This window comes from Lonchura striata, chromosome 27 (genome assembly GCF_046129695.1).
Source record: "Lonchura striata isolate bLonStr1 chromosome 27, bLonStr1.mat, whole genome shotgun sequence".
NCBI lineage: Eukaryota > Metazoa > Chordata > Aves > Passeriformes > Estrildidae > Lonchura > Lonchura striata.
This window is the reverse complement of record NC_134629.1, coordinates 5072895-5092500: the sequence shown is the minus strand read 5'-3', so window position 1 is coordinate 5092500 and position 19606 is coordinate 5072895. Positions and strand designations below refer to the sequence as shown.

Sequence of the window (19606 nt, the reverse complement as noted above, 5' to 3'; positions counted from 1 at the left end):
ATGACATCCAGCCATACTGGTTTGAGTGTCATTACTCCAGCTGGCTCCCCGTGGGACCCTCTTCAGGGTGGTCAAGAGTAAAGGGGTTCAAGGAGGGGCGTTCCCACTCCCACAGGACATTCCCAGTCCCGAGGGATGTTCCCATGGCTCAGCCCCTCCGAGGGAGTCTGGGGTCCCAGCAGGGCCAGGAACCAGCAGAGCCCCCAGACTCATTTCTGGGCCCTCCCCTGAAAATGGGGATTGACCCCAGTGTTACAGCAGAGGGGGTAGAACTCCCCCCGAGGGAGGATTAATTAATGATTAATTAAACCTGGCTGCTCCACCTGAGCCTGTATTAACCCATCGAGCTGGCACCCCAAAACCTGCAGCAGGACCCTCCCACCTGCAGCACCCCACACCTGCAGCACCCCACACCTGCAGCACCCCACACCTGCAGCACCCCACATCCACAGCACCCCACACCTGCAGCACCCCCACATCCACAGCACCCCACACCTGCAGCACCCCACACCTGCAGCACCCCACACCCGCAGCACCCCACACCCGCAGCACCCCCACATCCACAGCACCCCACACCTGCAGCACCCCCACACCTGCAGCACCCCCACACCTGCAGCACCCCACACCCGCAGCACCCCCACATCCACAGCACCCCCACATCCACAGCACCCCACACCTGCAGCACCCCACACCTGCAGCACCCCCACACCTGCAGCACCCCCACACCTGCAGCACCCCACACCTGCAGCACCCCCACATCCACAGCACCCCACACCTGCAGCACCCCCACATCCACAGCACCCCACACCTGCAGTGTCCCCTCCAGCCCCACAGCTGTGGGCAGGGCCAGGTGAGCCCCTCAAATCTCCTGCAGGTGTTCCAGCCCATCCCACGGCACACAGGGGGGTCCCACCCCAGCCCGGTTTTGGGGTGGGGGTCCCACTCCCAGCCCAGTTTCGGGGTCCCACTCCCAGCCCGGTTTTGGGGTCCCACCCCAGCCCGGTTTTGGGGTCCCAACTCACAGCCTGGTTTTAAGATGAGGGACCCACTCCCAGCTGGGTTTTGGGGTCCCAACCCACAGCCCTGTTTTGGGGTGGGGGTCCCACTCCCAGTCTGGTTTTGGGATCCCACCCCCGGCCCATTTTTGGGGTCCCACTCCCAGCCTGGTTTTGGGATGAGGGACCCACTCACAGCCCTGTTTTGGGGTCCCACCCCAGCCCGGTTTTGGGGTCCCACTCCCAGCCCGGTTTCGGGGTCCCACCATAGGTGGGTTTCGGGGTCCCCCCCAGCCCGGTTCTGGGGTCCCCCCCAGCCCGGTTTCAGGTCCCCCCAGCCGGTTTCGGGTCCGTACCTGCTCGTTGACCGTCAGCAGGGCCTCCTGGGGCTGCCCCGGGCACGGCTCCATGGTGCTGGCGCGGTGGGGAGCTCACCCCTGCCACATGCTGCCAGGGGGACAAGGAGGGGCTGTCACCAGCGGGGCGGGGGCCTGGGGGTCCTCTCACACCCTCGCAGCCCCTCTGAGACCCTAAAACCAGGCATGGGCCAGGTGAGGGCCCCTCTCTGGAGCCCAGAAAGGCTCCCCAAATCTCCAGGTGGCACCTGGCTGCCCTCCCAAGCCCCTGGTGCTTCCTGGGGGCTCAGGATTCATCCCCCGGGTGGGTTCACCTGCCCCAGAGAGCTGCCAGGGAGCCGGGGAACCCCAGTGACACCCCAAAATGCTGTGGGAGCTCCTTCCTCCACCCAGGCTGGGAAAGGTGGGAAAGTTTCTGCTCCTTCCTCAGCCAGGCGGGACCATCCCCAGCCCCCACAGCTGCCAGACAGGGAAGGGCAGAGGGGGAATGGGGAAAGGAAGGGAATCCATGGATTTTGGGGGTCCCAGGTACTCACCCACTGCTCGTTCTGGGCTGAGGGTCCCTCCTGGCTGCACTCGGGGCTGGATGTGGGTCCTGCCCCCCCAGACGGGCTGGGGGCTCCCGGGGTTCTGGGATCTCTCTGGGTTTTGGGGCTCCCAGACTTCAGGGCTCCGGCTCTGCTGTCCTGGCTGCGGCTCTCAGGAATTCTGGGCTCCGGCTCTGCAGGTTTTGGGGTCTCTGGGCTCCGGCTCTGCAGGTTTTGGGGTCTCTGGGCTCTGGTTCTCTGGGTTGGGGGTCTCTGGGCTCCAGCTCTCCAGGTTTTGGTGTTTCTGGGTTATAGCTCCGCAGGTTTTGGGGTCTCTGGGCTCCGGTCCTCTGGGTTTTAGGGTGTCTGGGCTCTGGCTCCGCAGGTTTTGGGGTGTCTGGGCTCTGGCTCCGCAGGTTTTGGGGTCTCTGGGCTCTGGCTCTCTGGGTTTTGGGGTCTCTGGGCTCCGGCTCTCTGGGTTTTGGGGTGTCTGGGTTAGAGCTCTGCAGGTTTTGGGGTGTCTGGACTCCGGCTCTCTGGGTTTTGGAGGTTCTGGGGTCTCTGGGCTCCGGTTCTCTGGGTTTTGGGGTGTCTGGGTTATAGCTCTGAAGGTTTTGGGGTCTCTGGGCTCCGGTTCTCTGGGTTTTGGGGTGTCTGGACTCTGGTTCTCTGGGCTCCGGGTCTCTGGTTTTGGGGTCTCCGTGCTCCAGCTCTCAGGGTTTTGTCACTCCTGGTTTTGGGGCTCCTCCGAGTTTTGGGGTGCCTGGATTTGGCCTGGAGGGACACAAAACACTGGAGTTGTTCCCGTGCTGAGCTCTGGCTGCTCCCACGCTCCCCAAAAACCTAGGAGCCCCAGGATCCCCCCTGCCCCCCAAAGATGGAGAAAGGGGACAGGCTGTGGATGTGCGGGGTTTTGGGGGAGCCAAGCAGCCAAACTGGATTTATTCAGCAGAAAAAAAGGCTGGGCAGGGCACAGGAGCCCCAAAATCCTGCGATTTCCCTCCCTTTTGGGAGGAGACACAAATAACCCGAGAGGGAAGGGGGTGGGGAACAGCTAATTAATGAGCCAATTAACCAGACATTTGTGATCCCAGGCTGGATGCAGGTGGGCATCCAGCTCCGGATCCTTTCCCTATCACAGATCCCGTTTTTCACACTTTTTGGGGTATTTTTTGGCATTTAACGTGACAAATAATTTATGCAGATGGTGGTGAGGGCAGGCAGGGAGGAGCAGCCACGGAGCAGCAGATGGAGGGAAGGCATAAAATGCATTAAATAATAATAAAATTATAAAAAAATAAAGAAAGCAGGAAAAAAAGGTGAGAGAAGGATATTTAGGATGCTGCCAGTCTCCATGTGGATTTAATTTCCATGTTAATTAACTGTTGATGAGGCAGAGATGGATCCAAAATGGGTGGAAAATGAGTTTGCCCAGGTGAGAAACCCCAAGGATGAGTTAAAGCCGAGCAGGGTTTCACACAAACTCCTCAGTGCTGTTATCCTGGAGGGAATATTTCCCCCCGAATCCTTCCTTCCCTCTCAATTTGACATCTTGAAATGTTTCTTGGCATTCACAGATGGAGAAGCTGAGGCAGGGGATGAGCTGTCACCCCCAAAAATACCCCAAATCCTCCCGCCTCCAACAAGGGCCACATCTGGAAAGCCCCACGAGGAGGCTGGGGCAGCCAAATCCAAAAGGAAAATCTGGGCAAACTCATTTACTGCCCCAAAATCTTCCAAACCTGGGCAAAAAGGGCAGCCCAGGAAAAAAAGGGGAGTTTGGGGGGTGGGGGGTGACATAATTAAGGAAAATTGTTGAGTCAGGTGTGTGGCCATGGGGTGCCAGCACCCCGACCCCCAAAACCCAGGGAATAATATTAATATAATAATAATAATAATAATAATAATAATAATAATAATAATAATAATAATAATAATAATAATAATAATAATAATAATTATTATTATTATTAATAACAATAATTATTATAATATTATTATTATGACGATGAAGATGGTGATAACAATACAAAACAACAAAATTATAATGATAATAATATCACTCCATCAGAGATGAAATGCTCCGAGGAGGGACCCCAAAACTGCTGGGAGCCAGGGAAAACCCCAAACCAGTTTGGCCACAGGTTTCCTGGCAGTTTAACTCCTTTGAACCACTACAAAGGAACATTTTTCCCTGGTTTTGCCATGTTTTCCCCAGTCAGATGCCGGGAGCAGCAGCTGGCCCTGGGCCACGTGGCCAAGGTGGAATTCCTCAATCCCAGATTTCCGTCCCACCCTCGCGGGGGTTGGTTTGGGGCAGAATCCCCACCCCAAATCAAAGCTCCAGCATTTCTGGAGCCCTGGCACCGGGAGTGGGGGATCAGCTCCCAGTGGCTTCCCAGGAATTTTTATTCCTGGGATTACAGTCCCCTGCCAGGGCCAGAGCAGAGTTTGGTCCCCCCAGAACAGAACCCGGAGATCGATGCCGTGTCCTGAAGTGCCCCCGAGGGCACAGGACAGCCTGGGGGGGCAGCACGGGGGGCTGGGGGCACGAGACCCCCGGACCGGCATCCCATGGGGTGGGATGGGATCGATGGGATCAATGGGATCGATGGGATTGGATCAATAACATCAACAGGATCAATGGGATCAATGGGATGGGATCAATAACATCAACAGGATCGATGGGATCAATGGGATGGGATCAATGGGATTGCATCAATAACATCAACAGGATTGATGGGATCAATGGGATTGGATCAATAACATCAACGGGATCGATGGGATCAATGGGATCAATGGGATTGCATCAATAACATCAACAGGATTGATGGGGGATGGGATCAATGGGATCAATGGGATGGGATGGGATCAATGGGATCAATGGGATTGGATCAATGGGATGGGATCAATGGGATTGGATCAATGGGGTTGGATCAATAATATCAACAGGATCGATGGGATCAATGGGATTGGATCAATGGGATCAAAGGGATTGGATCAATGGAATCAATGGGATCAACAGGATCAATGGGATCAATGGGATTGAATCAATGGGTTCAATGGGGTTGCATCAATAATATCAACAGGATCGATGGGATCAGTGGGATGGGATGGGATCGATGGGATCAATGGGATTGGATCAATGGGATCAATGGGATCAATGGGATCAATGGGATTGGATCAATAACATCAACAGGATTGATGGGGGATGGGATCAATGGGATCAATGGGATGGGATCGATGGGATCAATAGGATTGGATCAATAACATCAACAGAATTGATGGGGGATGGGATCAATGGGCTCAATGGGATGGGATGGGATCGATGGGATCAATGGAATTGGATCAATAACATCAACAGGATCGATGGGATCAATGGAATTGGATCAATAAAATCAACAGGATCGATGGGATCAATGGCATTGGATCAATGGAATCAATGGGATTGGATCAATGGGATCAATGGGATTGGATCAATGGGATCAATGGGATTGGGTCAATAACATCAACAGGATCGATGGGATCAATGGGATGCTATCAATGGGATCAATGGGATGGAATCAATAGGGTCAACAGGATCAATGGGATTGAATCAATGGGATCAATGGGGTTGGATCAATCATATCAACGGGATCAATGGGATCAACAGGATTGATGGGATCAACAGGATCAGTGGGATGGGGTGGGATGGATGGGATTGGGATGGGATGGGATGGGGTGGGATGGGGTGGGATGGGATGGGGTGGGATGGGGTGGGATGGGATTGGGATGGGATGGGGTGGGATGGGGTGGGATGGGGTGGGATGGATGGGATGGGATGGGGTGGGATGGGGTGGGGTGGGGTGGGACGGGATGGGTGGGATGGGGTGGGATGGATGGGATGGGGTGGGATGGGATGGGATGGGATGGGATGGGATGGGGTGGGGTGGGATGGATGGGATGGGGTGGGATGGGGTGGGGTGGGATGGGATGGATGGGATGGGGTGGGGTGGGATGGGATGGGATGGGATGGGGTGGGATGGGATGGGGTGGGGTGGGGTGGGATGGGATGGGATGGGATGGGATGGGGTGGGATGGGATGGGGTGGGGTGGGATGGGGTGGGGTGGGGTGGGACGGGATGGGTGGGATGGGGTGGGATGGGATGGGATGGGTGGGATGGGGTGGGGTGGGGGCAGTGCTGTGCCCCCACTGTTCCTTCGGGGGTTCAGGGGTTGAAGGACAGGAGTCACCCCAGCATGGCCATGGATGGAGGGCAGAGGACAGGTTTGGGGGGACACGGGGCAGCACTGCCCCACCCCCTTCCTTCCCCACAAAAGTGAGGACCCCTGTGGCCCCCATCCCTGTGCAGCTCCCAGGGAACGTCCCCTCACCCCAAAACCACCGAAGGAGGGGCTCAGGGTGGCTGTGGGGGCAATGCCCCCCTCTGTGGGGTGCTCAGTCCCCCTAAACCCCCGCAGTCCCCCCGCTGTTCTGCAGCACCCCAAAATCTCCTTGGACCACCCCCCCCACCTTCCTTTGCCCCTCAAACCTCGGCACCCCCTGAAATTCCCCTGCCCTGCCTCTCCCCCCAAATCCCACTGCCTCCCCTCCGGGGGTCCCAGCAGGACCCCAATAACGTCCTGCCCCCTCTGCCCTGTTTCTCTTCTCCTGCACCCCAAAACTCATCCCCCAACTCCTCCTGCTACCCCCACCCCGGGCAGTCCCCCCACCCCTTCCCTGCCCCGGGGCTCCCCAGCCCCCTCCTCCCATTTCCCAGTTACGGGGTGACCCAGGGACCCTCACTTACCCAAAGCCCCCCTAAATCCTGACTACCCCCTCTGCCCCCTCTCTGAGCCTCCGTGTCCCCCCGTTCTCCCCAATTCCCCTCCAGACCCCCCCCAAACCTCTCCCATCCCCTGCCCTCCCCAAAACTGCCGTTGTCCCCCAAATCCCGGCGGCCCCTCCCCGGGCAGGACCCCAAAACTCTCCCCACCCCCGCCCTGTGTCTCCTTTCCTGCACCCTGAGCCCACCGCCCGCACCCCCAATTCCTCCTGCCCCCCCGATCCCCCCTTTTCCTGCCCCGGGGCTCTCCAGCCCCTCCTCCCCCTTCCTGGACCCCAAAATTGAGGGCTGTTCCCGGGGGCCCCCTTAGCCGAGGTCACCGTGGCACCCCCAGCCCCCATTTCTCTGCCCCCCAACACCTGGTGCCCCCCAGTTTCCCCCACAAACCCAGCGCCCCCCTCCATCCACTGTGCCCCACAGGTGCCCCCAAAATCCCCCTTTCCCCCTTGGACTCCCCCCCGGGGGTCCCGGCAGGACCCCAACAATGTCGTGCCCCCTCAGCACTGCTTCTCCTCTCCTACACCCCAAAACATCCCCCGGTCCCCCAAATTCCTCATGCCCCCCTCGGGGCGGTCACTCCGTGCCCCCCAACTCCCCAGCCCCCCGCTTCACGGACCCCCCCAGTTCCGGGGTGCCCCCAGGGACCCCCGCGTGTGCGAGGTCCCAGAGCCTTCGTGTCCCCCCAGTTCTCCCCGTTCCCCCCCAGACCCAGCGCCCCCCAGCCCCTCTGCCCCCCCGCCTCCGAACCGCCTGTGCCCCCCAAATCCCGCCGGGTCCCCAAAACTGTCCCCACCGCCCGTCCTGTGCCTCGCGTCCTGCACCCCCAAATCCCCCTGCCCCCGCTGCCCCCGGACATCCCCCCCTTTCCCCGACCCGGGGCTCTCCAGCCCCTCTTCCCTGCCCCCCACTCTGGGGTTCCCCCTAAGCCGGGGACCCCCCGGCACCCCCGATCCCCCCGAGTCCCCTCCGCTGCCCCCGGTGCCTGCGCGGTTCTCCGCAGTTCCTCCCGGTTCTCCGCCGTTCCCTCCCGGCCCCCCCGCCCCGCTCCGAGCCCCCCTGTCCCCCCAAACCTCCCCTGACCCCCCTTTGCCCCCCAAATCCCGCCGCCCCCCCCCGCTGTCCCCCGTTTTCCACCGTTTTCTCCGCTCCCCGCCCCCCCCACCGCTCTTTATCATAAATATATAAATTATGCTAATTACGCCATTGCATATTCACCGCGCCGGGCCCGCCGCCCCCCGCCCGCCCCGGCCCCGCACTCACCGAGCCGGGGGTCGGGGGCGCGGGGGAGCCCCGGGGGGGCCCGGGGGGTCCCCGCCGCTCTCGCCGCTCCCGCGATCGCCGCGGACGCGGCGGCGGCGGCGGCACAAAGGGGCGGGGGGCGGCGGCGGCGGAGCGGCCCCGGCGGCCCGGCCCGGGCGGCGGCGGGGGCGGCCACGGGGGGCGGCTACGGGGGGCTCGGTGCCGCGGGGGTCCCGGGCGGGGGCTCGGGGCTCCGGCCGGGCCGGCGGGGCTGCTGCGTCATGAACATAATTTATGCGCAGGCCGCGCCGCAGGGCCCGGGCCGCCCGCCGCCGCTGGGGGCGCTGCGGGCGCCGCGCCGGGACCGGGACCCGGGACCGGGACCCGGGAGAGAGACCGGGACCCGGGAGAGAGAGACCGGGACCCGGGACCGGGACCCGGGAGAGGGACCGGGACCCGGGAGAGAGACCGGGACACGGGAGAGAGACCGGGACCCGGGAGAGAGAGACCGGGACCCGGGACCGGGACCGAGACCGGGACCCGGGAGAGAGACCGGGACCCGGGACCCGGGACCCCGGGACCGAGACCGGGACCCGGGAGAGAGACCGGGACCCGGGAGAGAGACCGGGACCCAGGACCCCGGGACCGAGACCGGGACCCGGGAGAGAGACCGGGACCCGGGAGAGAGACCGGGACCCGGGACCCGGGAGAGAGACCGGGATCCCCGGGAGAGAGACCGGGACCCGGGACCCGGGAGAGAGACCGGGACCCGGGACCCGGGGGAGGCACCGGGACCCGGGACCCGGGACCGAGACCGGGACCCGGGACCGAGACCGGGACCCGGGAGAGAGAGACCGGGACCCGGGACCCCGGGAGAGGCACCGGGACCCGGGAGAGAGACCGGGACCCGGGACCCGGGACCGAGACCAGGATCCCCGGGAGACAGAGACCGGGACCCGGGACCCGGGAGAGAGACCGGGACCCGGGAGAGAGAGACCGGGATCCCTGGGAGACAGAGACCGGGACCCGGGACCCGGGACCTCGGGGGAGGCACCGGGACCCGGGAGAGAGACACCGGGACCCCGGGAGAGAGACACCGGGACCCCGGGAGAGAGACACCGGGACCCCTGAGACCCCCGGGACAGAGAGCCGGTCACCCCCGTGAGAGGAACCCCGGAGAGGAACCCCGGGACAGAGTCCCGGGATAGAGGTGCCGGGACCCCTTGGACAGAGACCCCTGAGACCCCCGGGACACCCCGGGACACCCCGGGACACCCCGGGACACCCCCGGAGTCTAAGGGACACCCCCAGAACCAGAAACCCCCCGAAACCAGAGAGCCCCGAGCTGCAGAGGCCTCCTTAGCCCTGGAACCCCAAAACCAGAGACCCTCCCCGGCACCAGAACCAGCTCCAGCCCCAAGATCCCCCACCAGAGGTTCCCAGCCCAGAAACCCCCAAACCCCAGACCTGAAGTGCCGGAACCCCCCAAAACCCCGGATCCCCAATCCAGGACCCCCCAAACCCCGGATCCCCAATCCAGGACCCCAAAACCCCGGATCCCAAATCCAGGACCCCCCAAAACCCCGGATCCCCAACCCAGGACCCCAAAACCCCGGATCCCAAACCCAGGACCCCCCAAATCCAGGACCCCCAACCCCCGAACCCCCCAACCCCCGGAGTGCCGGGCCCCCCCCCGAGGAGCGGGACAAACGGGACAAGGCTGGGGGGAATATTAATGACCCCACAGCCAGAGCGAGCCCTCCTCATTAATAATCATTAATATTCATTAATATTCTAATTACCCCAGGTGCACCTGTTATTGGCGGCCGCGGCCCAGTTCTGCCGGCTTCATTTGCATACGCGCTGCCGTGATTATGAATATTTAATACGAATCGTTAAATACCTACAGCTAGTTAAATCCCCGGTCATTTGCATACATTTGCATATAGCTAATAGTTTGCATGCGGGGAAGGAAAACAGCTCGGGTGGGGGGGCGGATTTTAATTAACAAAGACTCAGCTGAGGGGGGGGAGCTTGGGGGCGGGGGGGGTGGAGGGAGGGGCGCCCCTAAACGGGTCCGGGGGTTCTTAAACGGGTTTAGGGGTCCCTAAATGGGTCTAGGGGTTCTTAAATGGGTTTGGGGGTCCCTAAACGGGTCTGGGGGTCCCTAAATGGGTCCGGGGGTTCTTAAACGTGTCCGGGGTCCCTAAACGGGTCTGGGGGGGTCCTTAAATGGGTCTGTGGGTCCCTAAATGGGTCTGGGGTCCCTAACTGGGTCTGGGGGTCCCTAAATGGGTCTGGGGTCCCTAACTGGGTCTGGGGGTCCCTAACTGTGTCTGTGGGTCCCTAAGTGGGGTCTGGGGGTCCCTAAGCGGGGTCTAGGTGTTTCTAATTGGGTTTGGGGGTCCCTAACTGGGTTTGGGGGTCCCTGAGCGGGGTTCCCAAAGAGGGTCCGAGGGTCCCGGGGGTCTGCAGAGCAGAGCCGAGCAGAGCCGGGGGGGTCCCGGGGGGGTCCCGGGGGTCTCGGGGGTTCCAGGGCGGATCCCGGGGGGGGGTCCCGGGGGTTCCCTGGGGTTCCGAGGGGGTCCCAGGGCGGATCCCGGGGGTTCCCGGGGGTCTCGGGGGTCCTTGGGGGGTCCCGGGGGGTCCCGGGGGTCCTGGGGGGGTTCCCGGGGGTCTCGGGGGTCCTTGGGGGGTCCCGGGGGTCCCGGGGCCGTGGCCGCAGCCCCCGGGGCCGCTCGGGGCTCCCCAGGCCGGGTCCCCTTGAAGGAAAATCAGATTTTTTTTTTTTTTTTTTCCCATTTCTGCGCGTTCTGAAAGCGAGGAACGTTCCCCCTCATGAATTATTCATGAGCGCACCCCCGCGCAGCCGGGAGGCTCATTTGCATATGTATGAGCAGTGCTGCATTATTCATGAGCGCCGGCTCGGGCGGGAGCGGGACAATCCGGACGGGAATTCTCCGTCGCAGGGCGATTTCCCGGCGCCGGCGGCTCCGGAACCGCGCCGAGACTTCTGGATGATTTACACGCAGCGCTACGTACGTGATACACATGGTACGTGTTTGATGTCCTCTTATTTTATCTGTATTTGTTGATTTTTTAATGTACCACTGCGCTCTATATTGTGAATTTATACAAAAATGTATGGCCATATAGTCATATTATACTGTATATTTATATATGAATGCATAATTATATTGTTTTTGTACTAATACAGTATATTAATTAATAGAATGTTTTATTTACTAATCCTTATTAATACTTATTCCTACGTATTATACACTACACTATTGTATCAGTATTTTTAATATTATTGACTATATTTATATATTATTCTAGTATGTATGATGTATCTCTAAAGGTTTTATTGGTATTTTATAAAGATGTAATAAATATCAATTTTTACTGCACTATATATTAAACTGTAATGTTATGTTGTTTAGATTAAATATGTAATTCAAATTATATAATATATATAATATAAATAATAAATATAATATATATAATATACATAATATATGTAATATGTATATAATATATAATATATGATTATGATTTTGATATATGATATATGATATATGATATATGATATATGATATATGATATATGATATATGATATATGATATATTATATATTATATATTTTAGATTAATATAATATATACAATGTATATTATATCAATATATCAATATAATATATATTAAATGTATACTGTATAAACATATTTATATATATATTTATGTATATGTTTATTTAGTATATATAAAATATATTTATTTTTATATATATTTAGGGCCCCCAGACCCTGTTTAGTGACCCCAGAGCCTCTTTAGGACCCCCGCCCCCATCCCGCCCCTCCCTCCCCCCCATTTTCCCGCGGCCCCTTTAAGAGCGCGTGGCCCCGCCCCCGGCGCGATGACGTCACGACGCTCGCTTCCCGTCCCGCTTCCTGCCCCGTCCCTCACCCTCCCCCACGGGCCGCCCCCGCCTCCTGCCGCTCCCGCTGCCGCCCCCGCCGTGACCGCGGGCGCCGCCGCCGCCATGAACGGCAAAGGCAAGGCCGGGGCGGGGCCGCGGGCCGGGACCGGAGCCCCGCCCCGCCGGCAGCGCCGCCCCGCCCGCGCGGCGCCTTTAAGGGCGCGGGGGGCGGGGCCCGGGCGGGGCGGGGCGGGCCCGGGGTTGCCATGGAGACGCGTGCTGAGCCTCGCTTTCACCCGGGAGGCGGGGCTGGGGCTGGGGGAGATACCAAGGGGGGGCACGGGGGGGATGGGGGGGCACGGGGGGGTTGGGGGGGGAGATACCATGGGGGGGCACGGGGGGGTTGGGGGGGTGATACCATGGGGGGGCACGGGGGGGTTGGGGGGGTGATACCATGGGGGGGCACGGGGGGGTTGGGGGTGATACCAAGGGGGGGCACGGGGGGGTTGGGGGAGATACCATGGGAGGGGCACGGGGGGGTTGGGGAGGATACCATGGGGGGGCACGGGGGGGTTGGGGGGGTGATACCATGGGGGGGCACGGGGGGGTTGGGGGAGATACCATGGGGGGGCACGGGGGGGTTGGGGGGGGTGATACCATGGGGGGGGCACGGGGGAGTTGGGGAGGATACCATGGGGGGGCACGGGGGGGTTGGGGGAGATACCATGGGAGGGGCACGGGGGGGTTGGGGAGGATACCATGGGGGGGCACGGGGGGGTTGGGGGAGATACCATGGGAGGGGCACGGGGGGGTTGGGGGGGGTGATACCATGGGGGGGCACGGGGGGGTTGGGGGAGATACCATGGGAGGGCACGGGGGAGTGTGGGAGGGGTGATACCATGGGGGGGCACGGGGGGGTTGGGGGGGGTGATACCATGGGGGGGGCACGGGGGGGTTGGGGAGGATACCATGGGGGGGGCACGGGGGGGTTGGGGGGGTGATACCATGGGGGGGCACGGGGGTGTTGGGGAGGATACCATGGGGGGGCACGGGGGGGTTTGGGGAGATACCATGGGGGGGCACGGGGGGGTGTGACTTTGGGGGGATACCATGGGAGGGGCACGGGGGGGGGTGTGAGGTTTTGGGGGGCTATCGTGGGAGGGGGCACGGGGGAGTTGAGGATTTGGGGATATTTGGGAGGGGGGTCTGGAGCCCTGGGGGGAGCGAGGCCATGCCGTGACGGGAGGAGGGGCTGCCATCGCTGGGGGACACTGAGGCCGGGCTGATCTGCCGGGGGGCGCGGGGCGATGCCCGAGCCCCCGCCCTGGCTCCCGGCTCTCCTGACCCGGTTCTCTCCCCAGGGCCCTTCCCAGGCCAGCCCTTGTTCCCCGGGCCGGCCCCCCCCGGGTACCCCCAGGCCCTGCCCCTGCCGCAGCCGCCCCCCTACCTGGACCCCGCTCCTGCGTACCCCGAGGTAGGTGGGGCACACCTGGGGCATTTACCTGGGAGCCGTCCGTGGCCCAGGGGAGCCCGGAGCTCCCCTTGGACAGGGACCCAGTGACCCAAAGCGCCCCTTTAAAGGCCGGGGTGAATTCCGGGTGCCTCCCGCTCCCGCAGGCAGGTGAGGTCCCCGCGGGTGCTGGATGCGCACCTGGCTGGGGGATGGCACCTGCCTGACCCGGCCGACCCGGTGCTCTTCCAGCTCTACCGCCTCAGCTTCGTGCCCCTGGGCGCCGCTGGCGTCCCCCCCGTGTCCCCAGCGTACCCAGGGGTGTCCCTGTACCTGCCCCTGGCGCCGCCGCCGCCCGTGGGGGCTCTGGGCTCCCCCGTGGCCTATTTCCCCCTGGGACAGCTGTACCCACCGGGCTCCACCCTGCTGCTGGACGGCGGCTTCGACACCGCCGCCAGGCTGGGCACGGGCGGCACTGCCAGCATCCCGGTGAGTGCCGGGGATCTGTGTGTGCGGGATGGGTGGGGAGGTTTGGGACGGGTGGCACTGCGGATTTGGGATGGGGGAGGAGGTCTGGGATGGGTGGCACTGCGGATTTGGGATGGGTGAGGTTTGGGACGGGTGGCACTGTGGATTTGGGATGGGTGGGGAGGTTTGGGACGGGTGGCACTGTGGATTTGGGATGGGTGGGGAGGTTTGGGATGGGTGGCACTGCGGATTTGGGATGGGTGGGGAGGTTTGGGAAGGGTGGCACTGCAGATTTGGGATGGGTGAGGTTTGGGACGGGTGGCACTGCCAGCATCCAGCACAGGTGGAGCCACAGAACGGGGGGATTTGGGTGGGGGGACCAGGAGATCACCTGGCCCTGGCCCAGGTGAGTCCCAGCCCCATCCCACCTGGCCTAGGGCACTGCCAGGTGGGCTTTGGGGTCACCGCTGGTTCAGGGTCACGGCCGGGCTGGGCGTGGCTGCCGCTGCCCAAACCTGGCCTGGGGGCAGCGGGACAAGGGGGGCCTTGGCCACCTGACCTCACCTGTCCCCACACCTGGGCCTGGCACTGCTGCGAGCTCCTGCTCACCTGGGGCTGCTCACCTGTGCCTGCTCACCTGTCCCATCTCACCTGTGCCTGCTCACCTGTCCCCTTCTCACCTGTGCCTGCTCACCTGTCCCATCTCACCTGTGCCTGCTCACCTGTGCCTGCTCACCTGGCCCTGCTCACCTGGCCCTGCTCACCTGTCTCCTGCTCACCTGTCCCCTCACCTGGCCCTGCTTCCCCAGCCCCCCTTGGCTGCCCTTCCCTGCAGCCTGAGAGGTTCCTGCTGCCCTGGAATTCTCTTTGGTAGCTTGGGGACAGCGTGTGCCCCAGGTGACAGCACAGGGGACAGCACAGGTGACAGGTGTCCCTCAGGTGACAGCACAGGGACAGGTGTCCCCCAGGTGACAGCACAGGTGACAGCACAGGTGACAGGTGTCCCTCAGGTGACAGCACAGGGACAGGTGTCCCCCAGGTGACAGCACAGGTGACAGGTGTCCCTCAGGTGGCAGCACAGGGACAGGTGTCCCCCAGGTGACAGCACAGGTGACAGCACAGGTGACAGGTGTCCCTCAGGTGGCAGCACAGGGACAGGTGTCCCCCAGGTGACAGCACAGGTGACAGCACAGGTGACAGGTGTCCCTCAGGTGGCAGCACAGGGACAGGTGTCCCTCAGGTAACAGCACAGGGGATAGCACAGGTGACAGGTGTCCCCCAGGTGACAGCACAGGTGGCAGCACAGGGACAGGTGTCCCCCACCTGGCCCAGGTGCCGCAGGCCTCAGGGGTGGCTCAGGGCTGGGGACCCGTGTCCCATCCCGGCCGCTGTCCCTCAGCAGGGCTGGGGACATTGCCGTGTCCCCTCCGTGCCCCCTCTGGGTGTGCCCCTGACCCCGGCTGTCCCCTGTCATGACAGTGTCCCCGGCTGTCCCCTGTCCTGACACTGACCCCGGCTGTCTCCTATCGCGACAGTGTCCCCGGCTGTCCCCTGTCCTGACAGTGCCCCCGGCTGTCCCCTATCGCGACAGTGCCCCCGGCTGTCCCCTGTTGTGCCCCTGACCCCGGCTCTTCCCTGTCCTGACAGTGCCCCCGGCTGTCCCCTATCGCGACAGTGTCCCCGGCTGTCCCCTATCGCAACACTGACCCCGGCTGTCCCCTATCGCGACAGTGTCCCCGGCTGTCCCCTGTCCTGACACTGCCCCCGGCTGTCCCCTATCGCGACAGTGCCCCCGGCTGTCCCCGGTCGTGCCCCTGACCCCGGCTGTCCCCTGTCCTGACAGTGCCCCCGGCTGTCCCCTATCGCGACAGTGCCCCCGGCTGTCCCCGGTCGTGCCCCTGACCCCCGGTTGTCTCTTGCAGCCGCCGCCCGCCGGGTGCCCCCCGGGCGCGCCCCCGGTGCCCGTCCCGCCCGGAGCCGCCGTGCTGCTGCCCCCGCGCAAGGGGGGCTTCCCGGGGGGGGCCGGGGGCGCCTTCAGCCTCTGGTGAGGGGCACCCCGGGCTCGGGGGACCCCCGGTGCCCGCCAGCGCCTCCCCCCGGGACCCGCCCCGGGCCGGGCAGGGACCCCGGCCCCGCAGGTGACACCAGGGGTGACAGGGGAGAGGTTTGGTAACTGGGGAGCCCGGGGGGGTCATTCACAAACGGGGTGAGCTCAGCCCTGCCCCTTCCTTATTTACACGAAGCTCTAATTAATTAACGGCCTAATTATGCCCTGGGGAGGGGTTTCCCCTTCCACCGCCCTCATCCCTCTGCTGGACCCGTCCGGGTTTCCCCTCTTTTTGGGAAAGGTGGATTTTGGGTAGAAAACAGACAAAATCTCCTGCCCGGAGGGAAAATTCCCTTCCCAGAGGCAAAAATCTCCTTCCCAGCAGTGGGAAGGACGCCCGAGCCCCTCCCGGCCTCACCCGAGGTGCCCCCCACCCTCTCCCCCTTTCTCCTCCAGAGTCCTCTGTCCTGGGATGTTTTTTAACCCACTCCGGGTAATTTGGATTGTTTGCACTTCAGCTCTAATCAAAGCCATGACCGGTGCCAGGGCCGCGCTGCAGCTCCCGTGGGATCCTCCCATTCCAGCTAGAACCAGGTTTAATTGATGCTTAATTAGCAAACGCTTGACTTTAACTCAAACCTGGTGTTTTCGCACCCGAATTCCTTAAATCCGAGAGGCTGTTTCCGTCTGTTCCAGCTGCCAGGTGTGGGAACTGTCAGTGAGCAGTGAGCGCACAAATCCCTTGGGTTCCCCCTGAGGCTCGGGGTGGTTTGGGGGTTATCGATGGTTTATCAATGAGGTGTTCATTGGTGCGTTTATCAGGAGTTTAATGAACGGGGTGTTTGTTTGGAGGTGGATTTTTATGAATGGGGTGCTTGTAAATGGGTTGTAAATGGGTTTATCGATGTGTTTATCAGTGACTCATGCCTGCATTGATAACCAAACCTCCACAAGCTTGGCAGGAACCTTCAGGGATCCTCAGTCGGGTGTTCTTCTTTTTGGCTGTTACTTGATGGAGAAAGAGCTCAGATTCGACCCTATTTTATCTTAATATTTCACTTTAATCTGAATCTGTGTTCTGTGTGTGTGACCATCCCTGGCTGTTCCCGAGCGCAGCTCTCGGACTCTCTGTGCTGCACTGAACTTGTGGAGTTTTTATACTAAAAACCAAAAATAAAGATTATTTTGAAAATTTAAATGAAGTAACAAATTTCTGTTGGGCCTCTGAGAACCCCTTTGGCTGCTGCCAGCCAGGGCTTTCCTCACTTCTTTCGTTTTTCCTGCTGCATTGGGAACTTCCTCTTACTAATTTTTAGGGGGTATTTGAGGTTTTTCCTACCCTTGGGCACCCACGTATTCCTTCCACGGTTGGCTTCATAAATTAAGGAAAAAAACTGAAACAAAACGAACAAAATCAGCCTGTAGATCCTCAGCGTTAGGCAGAGCCCCAGCTCCAGGGAATTGAGGGAGATCACAAGCTCCAGGAGATTCAGGCAGATCCCAGCTCCAGGATATTTAGGCAGAACCTCAAGCCCAGGGAATTTAGGCAGGTTTCCGATTTAGGTGGATCCCTAAATCCAGGGAATCTAAACAGAACCCCAAAGCCAGGAAATTCAGGTGGAGCCCCAGCTCCAGGGAATTTAGGCAGATTCCCAATTTGGGAAGATCCCCCACCTCCAAGAAATTCAGCAGATCCTCAGCTCCGGGATATTTCGGCGGACGCCCAACTCCAGGAAATTGGGGCAGATCCCTGATGCCCGGGAATTCAGGCAGCATCCTAACTCCTGAAAACTTATGTGGACCAACTCCAGGGAGCTTCGGGAGCTGTGTGGATCCCAGGCGTGTCCTTAGATAAAATATTCCTCCTTCTCCTTGGCCGGGGGCTCCTCCCGCGGGGCCGCGTCCGGCTCCGCCTGCTCGTAGGTGCGGTAGGAGCCCTGGTTCCGGTACAGGTAAATCCCGATCACCACCAGCACCGTCAGCAGGGTGAGGAAGACCAGGGTGATCACCACTGCGGGCAAGCACAGGGGCAGCGAGGTGAGGAAGACCAGGGTGATCACCACTGCGGGCAAGCACAGGGGCAGTGAGGTGAGGAAGATGAGGGTGATCACCACTGCGGGGCAAGCTCAGGGCTCAGCAGGGTGAGGAAGATGAGGGTGATCACTGCGGGGCAAGCTCAGGGTCAGTGAGGTGAGGAAGATGAGGGTGATCACTGCGGGGCAAGCACAGGGTCAGCGAGGTGAGGAAGATGAGGGTGATCACCACTGCAGGCAAGCTCAGGGTCAGTGAGGTGAGGAAGATGAGGGTGATCACCACTGCGGGCAAGCACAGGGGCAGCGAGGTGAGGAAGATGAGGGTGATCACTGCGGGGCAAGCTCAGGGCTCAGCAGGGTGAGGAAGATGAGGGTGATCATCACTGCAGGGCAAGCACAGGGGCAGCGAGGTGAGGAAGATGAGGGTGATCACCACTGCGGGCAAGCACAGGGGCAGCGAGGTGAGGAAGATGAGGGTGATCACCACTGCGGGCAAGCACAGGGTCAGCGAGGTGAGGAAGATGAGGGTGATCACCACTGCGGGCAAGCACAGGGTCAGCAAGGTGAGGAAGATGAGGGTGATCACTGCGGGGCAAGCTCAGGGCTCAGCAGGGTGAGGAAGATGAGGGTGATCACCACTGCGGGCAAGCACAGGGTCAGCGAGGTGAGGAAGACCAAGGTGATCACCACTGCGGGGCAAGCACAGGGTCAGCGAGGTGAGGAAGACCAAGGTGATCACCACTGCAGGCAAGCACAGGGTCAGCGAGGTGAGGAAGATGAGGGTGATCACTGCGGGGCAAGCTCAGGGTCAGCGAGGTGAGGAAGATGAGGGTGATCACTGCAGGACAAGCTCAGGGTCAGTGAGGTGAGGAAGATGAGGGTGATCACCACTGCGGGCAAGCACAGGGTCAGCGAGGTGAGGAAGATGAGGGTGATCACCACTGCAGGCAAGCACAGGGGCAGTGAGGTGAGGAAGACCAGGGTGATCACCACTGCGGGCAAGCACTGGGTCAGTGAGGTGAGGAAGATGAGGGTGATCACCACTGCGGGCAAGCACAGGGTCAGCAAGGTGAGGAAGATGAGGGTGATCACCACTGCGGGCAAGCACTGGGTCAGTGAGGTGAGGAAGATGAGGGTGATCACTGCGGGACAAGCTCAGGGTCAGCGAGGTGAGGAAGATGAGGGTGATCACTGCGGGGCAAGCTCAGGGCTCAGCAGGGTGAGGAAGATGAGGGTGATCCCCACTGCAGGGCAAGCTCAGGGCTCAGCAGGGTGAGGAAGATGAGGGTGATCCCCACTGCGGGGCAAGCTCAGGGCTCAGCCCGCAGTGCCTCACCTGCGATCACGGCGGTGTCGGCGTCCTCATGGCCAGCGGGGGTGGAAGCCTTCCTCAGGTACGGGGTGGTCAGGTCTTCCTCGGGACAGGGAGAGAGGGAGGTGAGGGAGGGCTGAGCCACGTGGAGAACGTGGGAAGAGGCCAGAGAAGCGCTCCAGGAGCTCACCTGAGCTCAGGTGGGGCTGATCTCGCTCCATCGCATCGGCTCCTCCTAGGGGAAGGTTTGGGGTCCTTCAGAGCTGCCAAAAATAGCGATAAAAGCGGTGAATTCCCACTCAACCCCGTCACCTGTGCTCAGGTGGGGCCGAGATCCCTCCTTGCAGTGGCTCCTTCCAGCTGAGGCTCCGGTTCCTTCGGAGCTGCCGAAAACGGATAAAAGTGGTGATTTGCCCCAAACCGCCCCGGAGGGC

General features: G+C 61.1%; 2 protein-coding genes and 1 long non-coding RNA gene across 4 annotated transcripts in view; 1 reads left to right on the top strand and 2 right to left on the bottom strand.

Annotated features, from left to right (window-relative positions):
• Window positions 1–8002, bottom strand: part of LOC110481822 (uncharacterized) — a 22692-nt gene extending 14690 nt beyond the window's left edge. For both annotated transcript variants that reach the window (XR_013341210.1, XR_013341209.1), the window contains exons 1-3: window positions 7965–8002; window positions 1888–2652; window positions 1352–1442 (exon numbers count right to left, since the gene is read on the bottom strand). This is a non-coding gene — a long non-coding RNA (uncharacterized LOC110481822). The remainder of the gene's footprint in view (window positions 1–1351; window positions 1443–1887; window positions 2653–7964) is intronic.
• A 3926-nt stretch (window positions 8003–11928) lies between these two features.
• Window positions 11929–15828, top strand: DAZAP2 (DAZ associated protein 2). The gene is made up of 4 exons (XM_021550604.3): window positions 11929–11998; window positions 13224–13336; window positions 13565–13801; window positions 15703–15828. The coding sequence occupies exons 1-4, from the start codon at window positions 11986–11988 to the stop codon at window positions 15826–15828; spliced, it is 489 nt and encodes a 162-aa protein (XP_021406279.2). The 5' UTR covers window positions 11929–11985.
• A 1846-nt stretch (window positions 15829–17674) lies between these two features.
• On the bottom strand, window positions 17675–19393 carry SMAGP (small cell adhesion glycoprotein). Its single transcript, XM_031507255.1, has 3 exons — window positions 19363–19393; window positions 19197–19271; window positions 17675–17838 (listed from the first exon to the last, which is right to left on the bottom strand). The coding sequence occupies exons 1-3, from the start codon at window positions 19391–19393 to the stop codon at window positions 17675–17677; spliced, it is 270 nt and encodes an 89-aa protein (XP_031363115.1).
• Window positions 19394–19606: the final 213 nt, after the last annotated feature.

Coding starts and splice junctions, on each gene's coding strand:
- DAZAP2 (XM_021550604.3), top strand. Junction 13,337..13,564: donor CCGCTCCTGCGTACCCCGAG/GTAGGTGGGGCA, acceptor GTGCTCTTCCAG/CTCTACCGCCTCAGCTTCGT. Junction 13,802..15,702: donor GCGGCACTGCCAGCATCCCG/GTGAGTGCCGGG, acceptor TGTCTCTTGCAG/CCGCCGCCCGCCGGGTGCCC.
- SMAGP (XM_031507255.1), bottom strand. CDS start 19,393: ATGGAGCGAGATCAGCCCCACCTGAGCTCAG. Junction 19,272..19,362: donor TCAGCCCCACCTGAGCTCAG/GTGAGCTCCTGG, acceptor GTCCCGAGGAAG/ACCTGACCACCCCGTACCTG. Junction 17,839..19,196: donor CGACACCGCCGTGATCGCAG/GTGAGGCACTGC, acceptor GCTTGCCCGCAG/TGGTGATCACCCTGGTCTTC.